The 15,635-nt window shown below is 25.0% G+C and overlaps 2 protein-coding genes across 3 annotated transcripts in view; one reads left to right on the forward strand and one right to left on the reverse strand.

Moving 5' to 3' along the window:
* Nucleotides 1–3,080: 3,080 nt before the first annotated feature.
* LOC122511828 lies at nt 3,081–4,285 on the reverse strand. Its single transcript, XM_043627331.1, has 2 exons — nt 4,039–4,285; nt 3,081–3,396 (listed from the first exon to the last, which is right to left on the reverse strand). The coding sequence occupies exons 1-2, from the start codon at nt 4,283–4,285 to the stop codon at nt 3,176–3,178; spliced, it is 468 nt and encodes a 155-aa protein (XP_043483266.1). The 3' UTR covers nt 3,081–3,175.
* Nucleotides 4,263–15,635, forward strand: part of LOC122511827 (cholecystokinin receptor type A-like) — a 58,840-nt gene continuing 47,467 nt past the window's right edge. The window contains exon 1 of one of the 2 annotated variants that reach the window (XM_043627330.1): nt 4,263–4,348. The gene's annotated coding sequence lies outside the window, so the exon portion shown is untranslated. Of the gene's footprint in view, nt 4,349–13,104; nt 13,190–15,635 lie in introns of those variants that run through there. The other variant, XM_043627329.1, reaches the window with a different exon arrangement.

The raw sequence follows: 15,635 nt of genomic DNA on the forward strand, positions 1-15,635 counted from the left end.
AAATCTGCGATTATTTTGAATTTCGGGAGAGATTTTTATTTAGAGGAAAATTTCTCTTTTAGATTTTTTATTTGACCAAATTTTCGTTAAACTAACATTAAAATAAAAAAAAAAAATTCACTTTTTTTCCTTTTATTTAACACTTTTTCTTAACGAAACAGTAATACAGCGAAATTTCCAATTAATATAATTTTAATTAGGCTGAAATTTTCATTAACAGATTTTTATTTCGACGCAATTTTTATTTAAGAAAATTTGTCGTTTTACACCATTTTCTGATTTAGCCAAATTCTATTTGGTGAAAATTTTCGCCAAATAAAAATTTCATTAAAATTAAAAATTAAAATTGAAATTAAAAATTCTCGTTAAGTAAAAATTCTATTTAATTAAAAGTCAATTAAATTACAGAAACTAATTTTTGAATTCTGAAAATTGGAAAATTCGGCTTAATGAAAATTTGATTTAATGAAAATTATTTTTAAAGCGAAAATAATTCTTTTTTTTAGTGAATTTTCATGTGATCTTGAAATTAGCGTCTATTGTTAATCGTTAATCGTTAAAGCTTGTAAAGAATCTCGCGAGATGAAATCAATGAGCTTGTGCGTGTGAATGTGTGTTTTTTGGAAAAAAAGAAGAGAGCGAATGTGATACTTTTTTTTTCTTTTTTTAAAAAAAAAGTATTTGCGTATTTTTCGGGTGCGTCTTTTTTCAAATTTCACTTTTTCTGATACTTCGATTTTTTTTCAATTTGGAAAAATTTTTTTTGCTCCTTTTTTACCTTTTTCTTTCATTATTTTAATTTTAACATTTTTGTTATTTCTTAGTTTTTTTATTTAATATTGAAAATAATTTTTTACTATTAAAAAAATGTTTTAATTTATTTTTTTACTTTTTATTTAATTTCTTCACTTTTTTATTTAATTTCTTTACTTTTTTATTTAATTTCTTAATTTTTTCATTTAATTTCTTCACTTTTAAATTTAATTTTTTTTCTATTTTATTTATTTTCTTCATTTTTTCATTTTTATATTTTATTCATTTATTAATAAAATTATTAAAATTTAAAAAATTAATATAACAATTTTTACTTTTTTTGTAATAAAAACTTACAAAACTTTCTCTGCGTGAGAAAGCAAAATTGCAAATATCGTTTAGAGTGAAATTTTCGAAGTAAATATTTTTAACGCCCCTTTTTTGTATTCTTAAACGCTTAAAAATATTCCCGATCTCAGAGATCGCGGATGAAGACTATATATTATATATATAAAAATATATAAATATATAAATATTATTATATATATAAACATTTGTAAATACTGTATTTTACCGAGAATTTTTATTATTATCATTGTTATTGTTATCGCAGCATTTTATTAATAATATTATTACCGATTATTGATATTATTACGGCTCCGATTTTTTTTATGTATTTTTTTTATTTTTTTTTCGAAAAGAATTTTTTTTCTTCACCTCGACATATCAGCTCATGGGATTTTTTTCCGAAACTCGAAAATCATATAAATTAATGTATAAATATAGCTATGTATAAATAATTAATTATTATTCATTGAAACAACTCGCCATCTGAAGATAAACCTAATTATTATTTTTTTCCATATAATTATTATAATTCCAAACACTGTAGGCTTATGAAAAAAAATTATGTATTAACCGATAAGCGCTTGTTGTCGGGGATGAAAATTTGAGAAAGAAAATTTGTATTATTAATTATATATAAATATATATATTTTAATTAATTTGGCGCAGCGAATTTAATTCAAAAATATATATTATTATGTGAAAAGAGGGGGGAATTTTGAATCTCAAAGTATTGTGTGAAAACTTCGAACAAATGCGGTTTTTTTTTTAAATGAGTATTTTTTTAAGAATATCAAGAATTAATTTAAAAAAAAAAATTTGAATCAATTTTAAGTTACTCTGTGATAAAAATTACGATCGATTATAAGTGCGTTTGTCTCGAATCGATTTCGCTGAAGAAATTTTTTTTTAAAATCGCAGTTTTCAATAAAAAATTTTTTAACAAGAAAAAATATTTATTCACAAGTAAATTTTTTTTCACATGTGAATTTTTTATTAAATAGAGTATTTACACTTACACAAATTCTTTTTAGGAAAAATATTAAAATTCAGAAGTTATAAAATAATTTGTTTATGCTTTGTAATTAAATTTTGGTTCCAATAAAAAAGAAAAAAAAATTGCAATTTTAAAAAAGTTAACAATTTCCAACTCGTCGAATTTATTATATATTTATTTTACTTTGAAAAAATATTAACTAAGTTGCAAAATTTGATTAAAATCAAAAAAATGTTTCCGAATAAAAAAAAAGATTTATTTTCTCGCAAAAATTTACTGTATTTTTTTGGAATTTCTTTTTTCAAAACTGAAAGAAATTTTCTTCAGCGAAATCGAAATTTAAACAGATTTGATAAATGTAATTTAAAAAAGCGAGCTTTATGTGCTTTTCGTGTTTGTACTCAACTTTGATAAAATGAAGAGGAAAAAAAAATGTGAAAAATTTCGACGTTAGATTTTGAAGTTTTCTTTTTTCATAATGTAACCGCCGATTTCAGGGTAGAATTTTTAAGATGAACTTAAAAGAGAAATTAAAATTAATTGACAATGTCAATTTATTATTATTGCCGAGAGAAAAAAATTGAGTCAAATTGTCACCGAATTTTGAGAAAAATAGATTTTTTTAAATAGGGTAATTGTTCATTTTTTTCCTCCTTGTGCTCCCGGTACTTTTTTTTAGATTACAAATCGATTTCAATTTCTTTTCTCTTTTAATTTAGTGCTTTTTGAAAAATTTCCACTCTTTTATTTTTTCAATATTTATACAACTTCTTAAATTTCAAAAATAACAAATTAAATCTTTTTTCAGTTTAAAGTTTGTAATTAATTTTTTATCTTAATTTGTATTTTAATTTTTTAAACTTACATATTTGCATTATGGATTTAAAAAAGAAATTTAATTTTTCTTCATTATGTAAATAATTTAAAATAAGTCATTTTTGCAATTTTCATGCAAATTTATTCATGCAATTTCTGTGATTTTTTCTTTTTTATTTTTTTTAAGTTCCCAGGTGTGATGAATCAAAATTGGTAATTTTTCAAAAAAAAAAAAAAAAAAAAAAGTGAAAAGAAGAAGCGACGCTATGGAATTTCAGATGTCGATGAAGTTGGATCGTGTGTCAGTGGTGTCGACTTTTTTATGACCGATAATCTAGACGGAGAGCTTGAAAGGCTGGAAATAATCCTCGTCGCTAAACTTGTCCTTGACGTTGGATGAGAATCTTTAGATTTTTCCTCAGCAGCAGCAGAAGAAGAACGAATATTTGGCTCTGCCGGTGTCTTTTCACTTTTTGACTGTCGACCTGTAAAATTATTGTCATTATTAATAATTATTATAATTTTTAATTGTTAATATTGTATAGAATAATTAAGAAATCGAAAAAGAAAATCAAAAATTGAAGTAAATAATTTTTTTTACGATAAATAATAACTATTAGCGTCGTTGTTCTTTGAGTGCGACTGAAGAAAAGTGCGCGCGCAGTCATCGAGGAGTGGGGAGTAGTGACGCCATCCCCACTCCTCAATAGCTGCGCGCGCACTCGCGTTCCAAGAAAAGACGCTATCCCCACTCCACAATAGCTGCGCGCGCACAAACTCGCGCTCCAGGAAAAAAAACGCTATTCTGTTTATTACCGGAAATAGTAATAATAATAATAAAAAACTTATTATATAGTTATAATAATAATTAAAAATAAATAGTAATAGTATTAATAATGATAATAATAACATAAGTAATAATAATTGTTTTAATAAATAATACTAATAAAAATAAATAGTAATAGTATTAATAATGATAATAATAACATAAGTAATAATAATTGTTTTAATAAATAATACTAATAAAAATAAATAGTAATAGTATTAATGATGATAATAATAAACAGTAGTAGTAATAATAGTTTTTAAAAATAATAATTATTAATATGATAAAAAATCTTTTTTACCCTTTATTTGTGAGATGACTTTAGAAAATACACGACGTATTGGATCGAGATCGTGTTTGGAAATTTTTTCATCATTAGTGAATTTTGTTTTTTTCGTTAATTTCGTTGACGAATGACCAAATAATCTCCTTGGATTAATATCATGATCCATGAGTTTAAATACTCTACCAAGTGAATTTGTTTTCTCTTTAGATAAAGCAGGCTGATCATAGGGGTGGAAAATTGTTCTTGTTTCCTGCTTATACATATATACATATATAAAAATTTCATTATTTATTGAATTCAACCATTGGATAAGGAAGTGATGATGGTAAATAATGTATTTCGTGATAAATAATAAATTGCTCCTTTCAACTTTGCTTTCAAACATTCACTCTTTTTTTTCAACTCAATTTTACTTTCAACTTTGAGTCGTCAATATTTTATTATTCCTCAAGTAAAATGGATTTGACGACTTCTTTGAATATTACATTTTTTTCTTTTTCTTTTTAAGTTACTTTGGAATAAGATTGTTTTACAAATTTTTATTTGTTTATTTAAATATTTATTTATTACTCGTCTTTTTATGTATTTTATTATTTATTTTATGATTATTGTTCGTGAATTGTTATTATTTATTTATTTTCAATATTTATTTAGTTAATATTTATTTATACTTAGTATCAATTTAGTTATTTGTTTATAAATTATTATTTATTTATTTATTTATGAATTGTTACTATTTATATATTTTATCCTTTATTTATTTTTATTATTTATTTATTAATAATTTATTTTACTATTTTCTCATAAAGTGTTAATTATTTTGTTATTATTTGTTAATAAATTTTCACTGTTAACTTTATCATTAATTAAAAACTTTTAATTATTTATTTGTTTAAAATTTTTAATTATTAATTTATTTGGTATAACATTTTTTTGAAATAATTGTAATAACAAAAAACTGGAGTGATTTGAAAAAAATGTTCATTTTAATAAAACTTAAAAATTATTATATTGGAAAAAGTGACAAATAAAATAGAAATGCGCAATTTTTGTTTTGTTTCCAACAATATGCATATATAGAGAAAGATAAAATAACTATTTAAATTAGAGTTGAAATGAAATAAATCATATTAACTACATTTTCATTTTGCTCCTTGTTTTTCGTTTCAGTTTCACTTTGATTTGAATTTGTCGATTTGATTTTAAGCATTTTTCCCATTCTGTCAAGTGTCATACTTTTGAAATTACGTTTCGGTTTTTCGGGAATGTTTATCGATTCATTTAATTCTCGATTTTCCATTAAATATTCTGGCGCTGATAGAGAAGGAGAAAAGAATTTTTTTTTCACAAAAATTATTTTTAAATAAGTAAAAATTTTTTTTTATTATAAAATATTTTTTTTAAATGATAAATTATTTTAATAATTTGCAATATTAATTACTTTTTAAACCTGTGGAATTTTTGAAAATTCCCTCTTCGCTGATGGAATTCGTTTCTTTAAGATTGTCCTTTAATTTTCGATGCGAATTTTCCGAAGGAAGTGAATTCTGAAATTGAAAAGAAGAAATTAAAATAAAAAATAACTAAAACGTAATTTTTATTGAGAGTAGACTTTTATTTATTTCTCACCTGGTTTTCAAATCCATTGGCCAAAATTTCGTCCTTGCTATAAATTTTTATTCATTCATAAAGAGAATAGAGAATGGAGCGTAGACCAAGGAGTGGGGGCAATAGGAGTGAAAGAGAAAAACTGCGATGTCTCTGTCGCTCTCGTTGCCCCCACTCCTGAGTTTCGGCCGCACGGCCCGCGCAACTATTTAATTTAAATAAATTAATATGAACGTAGGAATAAAAATTTCTTGTTCATAATAAAAATTAAATAAAAAATACTTCATTTGTTTATTTATTTATATCATTTTATAAATAAATTTATATTTTCAATTTTTTATTTTTTATTTGAATATTAGATTTTTGTTCACAATTTATAAATAAATTTTTGTTTACAATTTATAAATAAATTTTTATTTGGAATTCATAAATAAATTAATAAACGAACAAAAAGAAAGAAAAAAAAGGAAAAAAATTTTCGTTAAAATAAAAAATTTAACAAAAAATTAGAAATTTGCAATAAACTATAAAAGATGACAAAAAAAATATACCTTTTAGATGGAAAGGAAATTTATTTTTTTGTTGAGTTATTAGCGAAACATTTGCGGTGATAAATAGTTTTGACGCCTACGCACCTGTCTGAATTTTTCTTTCCCAAAATGCTTTCAAGGATATGATCCTTGAAAGGATTTTTGTTCTTTACTTCCCTTTCGGTCATTTCTTTTTTTTCTCTTTATTTTATTTTCCTTTATTTTCACTCTTTCAAGTAGACAGAAATTTCCTTTTTCTCTCCAAAAAAAGTTCAACGAACCTTATCGTTTTTCCTTTAACAAAAATTTACTTTTCTTTGGTTTAATAATTCTTTTTTAATTTTGTACTTTATGAAATTTCAAAATTTTTTCATTTACTCTTCTAGATTATTGTTAAATAATTATACAATTAGAATTGAGGATTTAATTATAAAATGTTAGAAAATATTACTCGGATGTTTTCAGTCATCGTTTATTGACATATTTGTGTTTTTCCCTGAGAAGTTGTTTTCTCGTTTCTTTTGTTTTCTTTTATTTTTGTCAACGCTCTATTTAGAGAAAATTTCTCATTCAGAATTGTTGAAATTTTTATTATAAATTAATTTTAATTTGTTAATACGAAGAAATAGAATTAAAGAATAAAATAAAATTTGACGGGAGACAAAAAAGGAAAATTTTATAAAGAAATATTTTGACAGTTTTCATTTCATGAAAACCTAGAATCTCTGTAGAAAGTAAAAGAACCGGAAATGAAATCATAAGTCATGAAATAATTCGGGAATAATGGTAACGCCTTCAGCGTATAACTGACTTGAATATTGGCATGTGGATAAAATTTGTGTCTCCTCTATTCCGCCCCCTCAATTTTCGGTCCAAGTTCCTCGCATTTATATCTATCATCATATATTTCACCTTCCTTTTTAGGTATAAAAGTGAATCAAAAACTCGCAAATGTCCATTTTGATTTAAAGTTAAATGTAATAAATGCCTCTTTTTCATCTTGGATTTCGTCTTTTTTTCCTTTCTTATATTTTCTCTTTCTTCTTACCCCTCTCCTCCTCTCTTTTTTTTCATTGTTATTTTGTGTTTTCTTTCCTCGTTAATCGACTTTTAAATTATAGAAAGTCTTGTATTTTTCAAGTACAAATATAATTTTTTTTCTGAAGCTAAATCACTTTTCAAAGCTTACCGCACTTTTTTTGACATCATTCGTCAGGATGAGATTATATGAAGTTATTAGTAATAAAAAATATAATAATAATAATATTAATAATAAACTTGCAATTTTACATAGAAATCTACTTTACCGAGCGTCGGTAACAAGGTTTGGTTCCTATATAAGCCGCAGTGACATCGGCGCTCCGCGAAATCTCTCTCGCAATCAACATGAGGCAGAGAAAGTATATAAGAACAGCGAGAGAATTTAGAGTGGGGGTAACATTCACTACTCTCTATTGATCCAAAATAATCTTATTTGAAGAAGAATTAAATTTCCTCACTGGTTTTCAAATCATGAATTTTCAGTTTTTTTAAATTAATTCCTCGTCATTTTTGCATAAACAGAGTTTTCCTTCCTTCTCGCATAATTTAGAACATTTTCAACGAAAAAAAATGTCCTTAATGATAAGTTTGCATAATCCTTTGAATATCATTTTTTTCCTTTTTGGTAGGAGTTCTTAATTTCCTTTGAAAATAAACTAGACGGTCCATTAAATCTTGAGCATATATCTGATAATTATATATATAAAAATAATAAATTTAAAAATAATAAATAAAAATTAAAATTAATAAATAGAAAAATTAAAATTAATAAATAGAATAATAACTAAAAATTGAAAAATAACTAAAAATGAGAAATTGAAAATTAATTAAAAGAAATAAATATAAAAGTTAAAAATAACTGAAAAATTTATATTTTTAATGTAGAATAATATAATATTTCATAATATTCATTTTCTATAAAGATCATTTTTGGAAAATTATAAAACCAAATTTTATTCACTTTTTTGTATAAATTAATCCGATTTTCTCTCTTGTATTTTCTGTCAAGTTGCTTCATTATTAAACATTACCATCAAAATTTCTCTTATTCTCTCTTAACTTTTCTACAATTTCGACTCTAGTCAGAATTGTTTTTTTCCGGTTCAAGTATCCTCTATACGCTTTCAACATAATAGCCAACTAATTGCTTTAAAATTCCAAATCGAGAAATTAACATTGTCTCGAGTGCACTTGACCTGGCAGATTTAGAATCGTTTTTAAGTTGATTAAAATAAAGATACATTGAAAGAGAAAAGTATACTTTAAGTTCGAATTAAATTTTTCCTTTGTATCCACTAGTCGTGAATTATTTTTTTTCTACTTTATTCTACAGATGCTATTTTATATTGTAACTATAATCATAACTGAATTGTGGATTTGTAGGTACATGATATTTTTAAATTATTTTGTTAATTAATTTTTTTTCGAAAAAAGAAATCGTTACCTTATCAAAGTTTAAATGTCATTAAACATTAGATAGGAGTTGGCAGTCGTTGACTTACTTTTCTGACAGGTGTTCGTGCTAAACGCAGAGCCTGCCGCCGTTAGTAATGGGCTTTACTTGTTAATTGAGCGCAGAGGGTAAAAGCGTCTGGCAAAAGACAACTATCTCCATACCAGAAATAGAGATGAGTGAGAGAGGGGGAATTTGATTTCATCATTAATTCAACAATACTGGTTATAAATGATTGTTTTTTGGCGATATTTTTGGTGCAGTATAAACAATAGGAAAATTTAATACCGTGATGACTTTCCGTCGTTAACAGTGTAATAATTCATGTTTTTTTTTCATGAAATGTGTGTGTTTGTTGAAAAATGGAAGAAATTGTACGTGATTTGTGATGATTCTTCTTGACATTTGACCCTCTCTTGGAAAACGGAAAACAAATAGAAATTAGTTGCTCTTATACACAAACGAGTGAAATATATTTGGAGAACGATACAAATTTCTGAAAGTGACAGGAAGGATTGATATGTTTCAGGCGATGGAGTTAAAGTTTGCCCTTATAGTGAAACAGAAACCGTCCCTCCTCTTTAAATCTATCTATCTCTCTTGAAGGACCTCTAGTATGCACGAGTGCCTTTAACCAGGCCAGCCGTGGCCTTTTCCTCCCTGTGTTTGGTTTAACAACAACCAAAGCAAATCGCTAAAGTGGATAATTTCAATTTATGGTCATATCGAATTAGATGGTACTTCCAAAATTGCTCTAATTAATACACATAAGCTTCGATTTTTAGTTTTAAAATTGCTAGATTTCTAATTATCTTATTTTTTCTGTCTCAGATGCTGTAGAGGATTAGTCAACAAAAAAGGGTTGTTTTTAATAAAGATAAATCGTAAAATTCTTAAAAGAAGAAGTCCACAAAATTGTTAACCATAACAATTTCTGATGCACAACAAAAATGAAGAAGAAAAGAAAAGGATCGTACTTTGTTTTTAGTTCTAAAATTTTAATTACTTTATTGTCTTCTGTTTCAGATGCTGCAGAGGATTCGTCACCAAAAAGGGTTGTTTTTTAATAAAGATAAATCGTATAAAACTGTGTTAAGAAGAAAAGTCAACAAACAAATTTTTGACTGGTGTTTTAGAATTATTAGAAAGAATATCAAAAAAAAGGTTGTTTTTTAATAAAGATAAATCGTAAAATTCTGACAAGAAGTCAACAAACGAATTTCTGACACCAAAAAAGGGTTGTTTTTAATAAAGATAAATCGTAAAATTCTGCCAAAAAGTAAACAAACGAATTTCTGACCGACCAATGTTTTGGTAATGTACGAAATACAAAATACTAAGAGAAGAGATTCCTTTTTAAACACGAAAAAAAAAATTCCTGAATTCCTATCGTGTGGAAATATGTCTCTGATTCTAATGAGGATAAGCTATTACGAATATGGTATTTGTTGATAACCAAGAAAGCTTCAGGCGTATCTCGTACTTTGAATAGCAGGCCAAAGTCCAATTAAGCAATTTGAACAATAGATGATCAGCATTGATCTCATTAATAGTCACATTTCTTCCACCGTTATTGACATTCACAATTGAAAGATTGTGTTGGGTATTAGTGACATTATAGGGAATATATTCCAAACATGAGAAATCCAACCGAATTATATCGTTAATTTGTTGGAATTAATTGTTTAATTAATCCAATTGTTGTAAAGCTTCGCCTTTTTGATTAAGATTTTATCTTTAAAAGTACATTATTTTTTATCATAGAAAAACAACTATGAAGAGAAACAAGGAAAGAGGTAATTTTTTCATATCTTTTTTCTAATAACATGCTCAAACACTCTTCCAGTCTGCGAAAGCGGATTTAATATAATTTATTTAAAAAATTAATTGCACACTGGAAAAACCGCAATATTCTTTTTTTTATCTCGCCTTTTTTTCGCCGGAAGTTATATCAGTGGCGCGGAAAGAACTGGGGTTAATTTTCCGTAAATCGCTCTTTTTGCGAAACTAGCGAACCTCACGCTCTTCACATTCTGCTACCTACTGATCTGAAATTGGAGGATAGTGTTCTAATATATATCACATTTTCATGATTTATTTCTTTCGTTTAGATATTCGTTGTTTATTTTTAGAATAATAATAATAATAATAAATTATATTTTACACGTGTTGGAAATTATTTATACTTATTAAAACGCTTCAATCTATAGAATATCTGAGGAATTGTATTTTCTTTCTTAAATTTGACGATGGAACGTAAAATTAATTTTTCCAAATTTTTTTTGTCAGTAGAAGATGCTTTTTGTTAATATTTTACGATTTACTTTCATTACAAACAACCTTTTAAAAGATGAATCTTCTGCATACGATTTGAAACAAAAATAGGAACCAATAAACAAAAATTAACATATCTAGAATCTCAAAATCCAACAAACCGGAGTGAAGCCTTTTGATGAAACTTTGTGAAACTCCCGATGAAACCAATTTCTGCTTCGAACTCTCATCACGGCTGAAGGTAAATAATACTTTTTCAATATTAGTGTATCAATATCAAATCATAGAAAACTAATCACAAGTATAGTAGATAAAGATAATACTTTTTTTAAATCTCTAAAGTAAAGTGATGTTTTTGAGAAAAATAGTGTAAAGGCAATTATTGAACAACACTTGAATGAAAATTTAGCTACCAGAGAAATGCGTTGCAGGTGTGCTACTGAGAGTAATAAATTCCGAATAGAACAAAATGTTGGCAGAGAAATATATATACGTATATAGAAATGTGCACAAGCCTCGAAGCAATTGAGTAAAATAACAAGTATCAATGTACATAGTGAAACCTATGAGCAACACTCGGTGCTACAAAGCGCACCCAACCCTTTTCAATCGATCGATTCGAACAATCAATTTTCAGAACTCGGTAACTAAGCCAAAAGGTGTTCATTATTATGCTTGTATATACTTCTTGCTAAAGTGAGAAAATATCTTCTTAATAACAATATCACATACTTCATAGCTTGCAAGTAAGGTTGAATAATTATTATTATATGACTTCAGGTATTCTTGCATAATTTTAACCAGAGAAATAATTAAAACAACTGCTGAATAATATTTGCACTGAGGATTCTTTTTTAGTCTTTTGAAAAGCGGAAAGAAGAATTTTGCATTTTGATTCTTAAATTCTCGTTGATTTTATTTTTGTTAGTATTTTATACGATTTATCTTTATTAAAAACAACCTTTTTTTAATAATGAGTTCTCTGTAGGTTCTGAAACAAAAAGAAAAGAAATTAAATACTTTTGCTCTTTTTAATATTACTAGAACACTGTCAGTCTGAAGTTCGTTTGTTGATTTTTCTTACTTGTAACAATTTTACGATTTATCTTTATTACAAACAACCCTTTTCGATGCTCTTTCTAATATTACTAAAACACTGTTAGAAATTCAATAGTGATTTTTAATTTTGTCAATAAATATTTTACCTCCAATAAAAGCGTCTGCTCAATACTATTGTCATTGACGTAAACTAAAGTCGGACTTACACAATATGCTAAAGGTCCATCCACATGAAAATAAACACAATGCAGCTGGAACTAAAACAATTGGCGCCAAATTTAAAAAGTAATTTCTAAAATTCTGTTTCTTATTAAACAAGTAAAATTAAAAATAAATAAAAACAAATAAAACATATAAAAATAAATAAAACAAATAAAAAAAATAATTAAAAATCTAAAGAAAAACTCTCACTATAAAATAAAAAAAATTATTTTCCTCAACAAGAAATTTCAAATTTTAAATATAAATTTTTTTGCCGTTGACAATTTAACGGTGAATAAATTTTCAAGTATTCCTTCACACACTTGCTTCTCATTTGAAGATTTTCGCACATCATTTTCAAGCATATATTATTATATATACATATATATATATATATACATACGTATATATACGTTATTCGATTTTGTCATCTATTTTCCATTCGAATGAAAATTCAAATGTTGTTTACACTCGAGTATATATGGATCAGATTGGAAATTTCGTTAAAAAGTCCAATTTGATGCAATCACAAGAGTTGACGGAGACGTGATGATTTATTATATATATAATATAAACAAAAAGAGAAAATTTGACAAAATATTTTTTCAAATAGTTTTTTATCTTTTTTTTCTATTTTCCAATAAATAGGGGAGGGGGGGGGTGAAAATTGGGGCTAACCAGAAATAGGAGAGGAATGAAAGGGAGTAAAAGGCTAGTGTAGAAATACGATGGATTGGAATGATAAGAGAGGTGAGGGGGTAGAAGAGGGGGGAGGGTAAAGAAAAGAGGGATGGCAAGGGGGGATGAAAAGGGAGGAGGGTTGAACAGGGAGTGAGTTATTTGAAGGAGAAAGGATTGTGTGTGCGGGGTGGTTAAACCGTGCAGACGATTCACGTCGGCTTTAGTCAGCGTCCAGTGTTCGTCGCGCGCGCATTTCGTTTGAATCTACGTTGAGCTCTATCACTAAAATCAAGCAAATTTTTTCTTCTCAATATATAATGTATTAACTAAAAAAAAAAATTTTTTTTTTTGAATTTCGATTTGTAAAATAATGGCAAATTTAGAAAAAAATTTCTAACTTTGTATATTAAATTTTTTATAAAAGATTATTTTAATTTAATTTAATTAAAATTTAATTTAAATTACTTAAAATTTTTTAATAACAAATTTAAATAAAATTTTTATATTCAATTATTATTATACGATCAATTATCGTATGTTTTTAATAAAGAAATACGAAAATAATTTTTAAAAATTCCAAATAAAATAAAAAATATTTAAAAAAAAACTTTGTTAATAAGATAGTAATTGAAAAAATTATTTTCTTTTAAATAAATTTAAAATATTTCATTTTTTGTTCCTGTGGAACAAAATAAAATTTTATTAAACAAATAAATTGGAATTTAGTTGCGATATTTTAATTTTACGAATTTATAAATAAAAAGGAAATTTGGATTTAGTAATAGACATTTTTAACTAATAGAAAGAATAATAAAAATTACATATAATATTAATTAAAAAAAGTTTGAATAAAATATTTTGTAAATAAAAAAAGCGTTACTAGTAAATAAAAATTTGCAGCAAATGCAAATTTGAAAAAATAAGATAAATAAATAATAAATTAATTAATTTTGATTAATAAATAAAATTTTAATTAATTATTAATTAATTTGTACAGACAGTAAAAGCTTAAATAAAAATATTATTAAATAAAAAAGTTTTACTAAGTTGGAATAGTAGGTTTACTAAGTAAATTGAACTTAGTATAAAATGAAAATTTCTATAGATAACATAATGGATTGTTAATAAATAATAAATTTATGAATTTATAATTTAATAAAAATTTATAAATAATTGTATGTATAAATAAATAATATAATAATGATAATTAAGAGACCTTAAAATTAATGAAAGTTTAAATAACAAATTTTATAAATGAAAAAGGTTTGAGTAAGTGAATAAAAATTTGCATAAATAAGATATGTAATTAATTAATTAATTAATTAACTAATAAAAGTATAAATAAAAATTGTTCAGTTAAAAAAGTTTTATATATAAATATTTGTATAAAATGAAAATCTTTTTTGAATAAATAATTATGAATTAAGTAAATAATAAACTAAATGAATAATAATTAATATATTAAAGAAATAATGAATTAAATAATGAATTAAATGCATAATTTAAATAATTTTTTAGTTATAAATTTTTCATTTCAGTAAAATGTCATAAAAAAATGATAAAATGATGAAAATTACCCTTCAGAGAAATAAAAAGAAAACAATTTGGAAATATTAATTTTTATCGTTCGGTCGTTTTTAATAACAAAACCTGAAGATAACAATTTACTGACCAAAAAAGCGATAAATTTTTTTTTTAAATGTATTGATTGAGAGCGTGAATGGCGAGTATATGGTGGAAAGTTTCATTTGACTGCATTCGATATTTGAAAAATGATCTCGTTCTTTTCCTTTCTTGTTTTTTTTTATTTTTTTTTTCGGTGATAAAGCTACTAAAAAGGACAAAGTTTATTCCTTTTAATTAGAGAATTAAAAATGACTTTGACCTGTTTTATTTTCCGAAAAAGGAACAAAAAAGAAGTTTAGGTTCTAGGATGTTTCAATTAGTCATCCTTTCGAAATTATAGGCTTTGAACTTGACAAAGTGGACAGTGCAAGTAAATTTTGTTCGAACAGAAAGGAAGAACTTTTTCGAAAAATAGCAAATAAAAAAGAAAGAAAATTCTTTCTCTTTTTTTTCCTTTAATGAAATGTCATTGTATATGACAATTGACTTTAATTAAGGAGTAAATAAAATTTATTTTTCAATTTTCTTCTTTTTTCATTTCCAGTTTTTCAAACTTTATACAAAATTTGCTATATTTCTAGAAATAAAGAAATTTTCATTTAAATTCGAATCACAGAATTTTTTTTTCTTTTGCATTTATATAGAAAATTTTTAAAAGAAACTTGATTTAGATTATTCATATTTCAGTGTTATTTTTCTCTTTTGAAAAAAAATTTTTTTCCCTATTTTTTGTTTTTCTCTCTGGTTGGAATATAAATATTTAATATTTTCGGAAAACAGTTTTCAAGATTAATAAGTTATATAAATATAAAGGAGAGAGAGAGAGAGAGAGAGAGAGAGAGAGAGAGAGAGAGAGTGAGAGAAAGGAAGTAATAATTGCTTCGAAGTAATCAGGGAACTAAACAACTTGTCTTTGAAGAACGAATTGACACATCTCTATCTTTGTCCAATGTCCAGGTTCCGTCTTATTCCTTTGCTCGAATCTCGAAAACTTATCAGAAAGTTAAAACAACTTTTAATGAGCCTTCCGCACTTTCATACAATATCATTAAAAAATTAATACTGAAAAAATAAGAAAACAAGATGAATTAAAAATTTTTTTTAATACAGAATTTTTTACTATTGCAAAATAATTTTTT

This window comes from Leptopilina heterotoma, unplaced genomic scaffold (assembly GCF_015476425.1).
Source record: "Leptopilina heterotoma isolate Lh14 unplaced genomic scaffold, ASM1547642v1 Lhet_90, whole genome shotgun sequence".
Lineage (NCBI taxonomy): Eukaryota > Metazoa > Arthropoda > Insecta > Hymenoptera > Figitidae > Leptopilina > Leptopilina heterotoma.

Excerpts from the sequence above, each read along its gene's own strand:
- LOC122511828 (XM_043627331.1), bottom strand. The coding sequence starts at position 4,285 with ATGTATAAGCAGGAAACAAGAACAATTTTCCACCCCTATGATCAGCCT. Across the intron at positions 3,397-4,038 it reads AGTCATCTCACAAATAAAGG|GTCGACAGTCAAAAAGTGAA; the intron begins GTAAAAAAGATT and ends ATAATTTTACAG.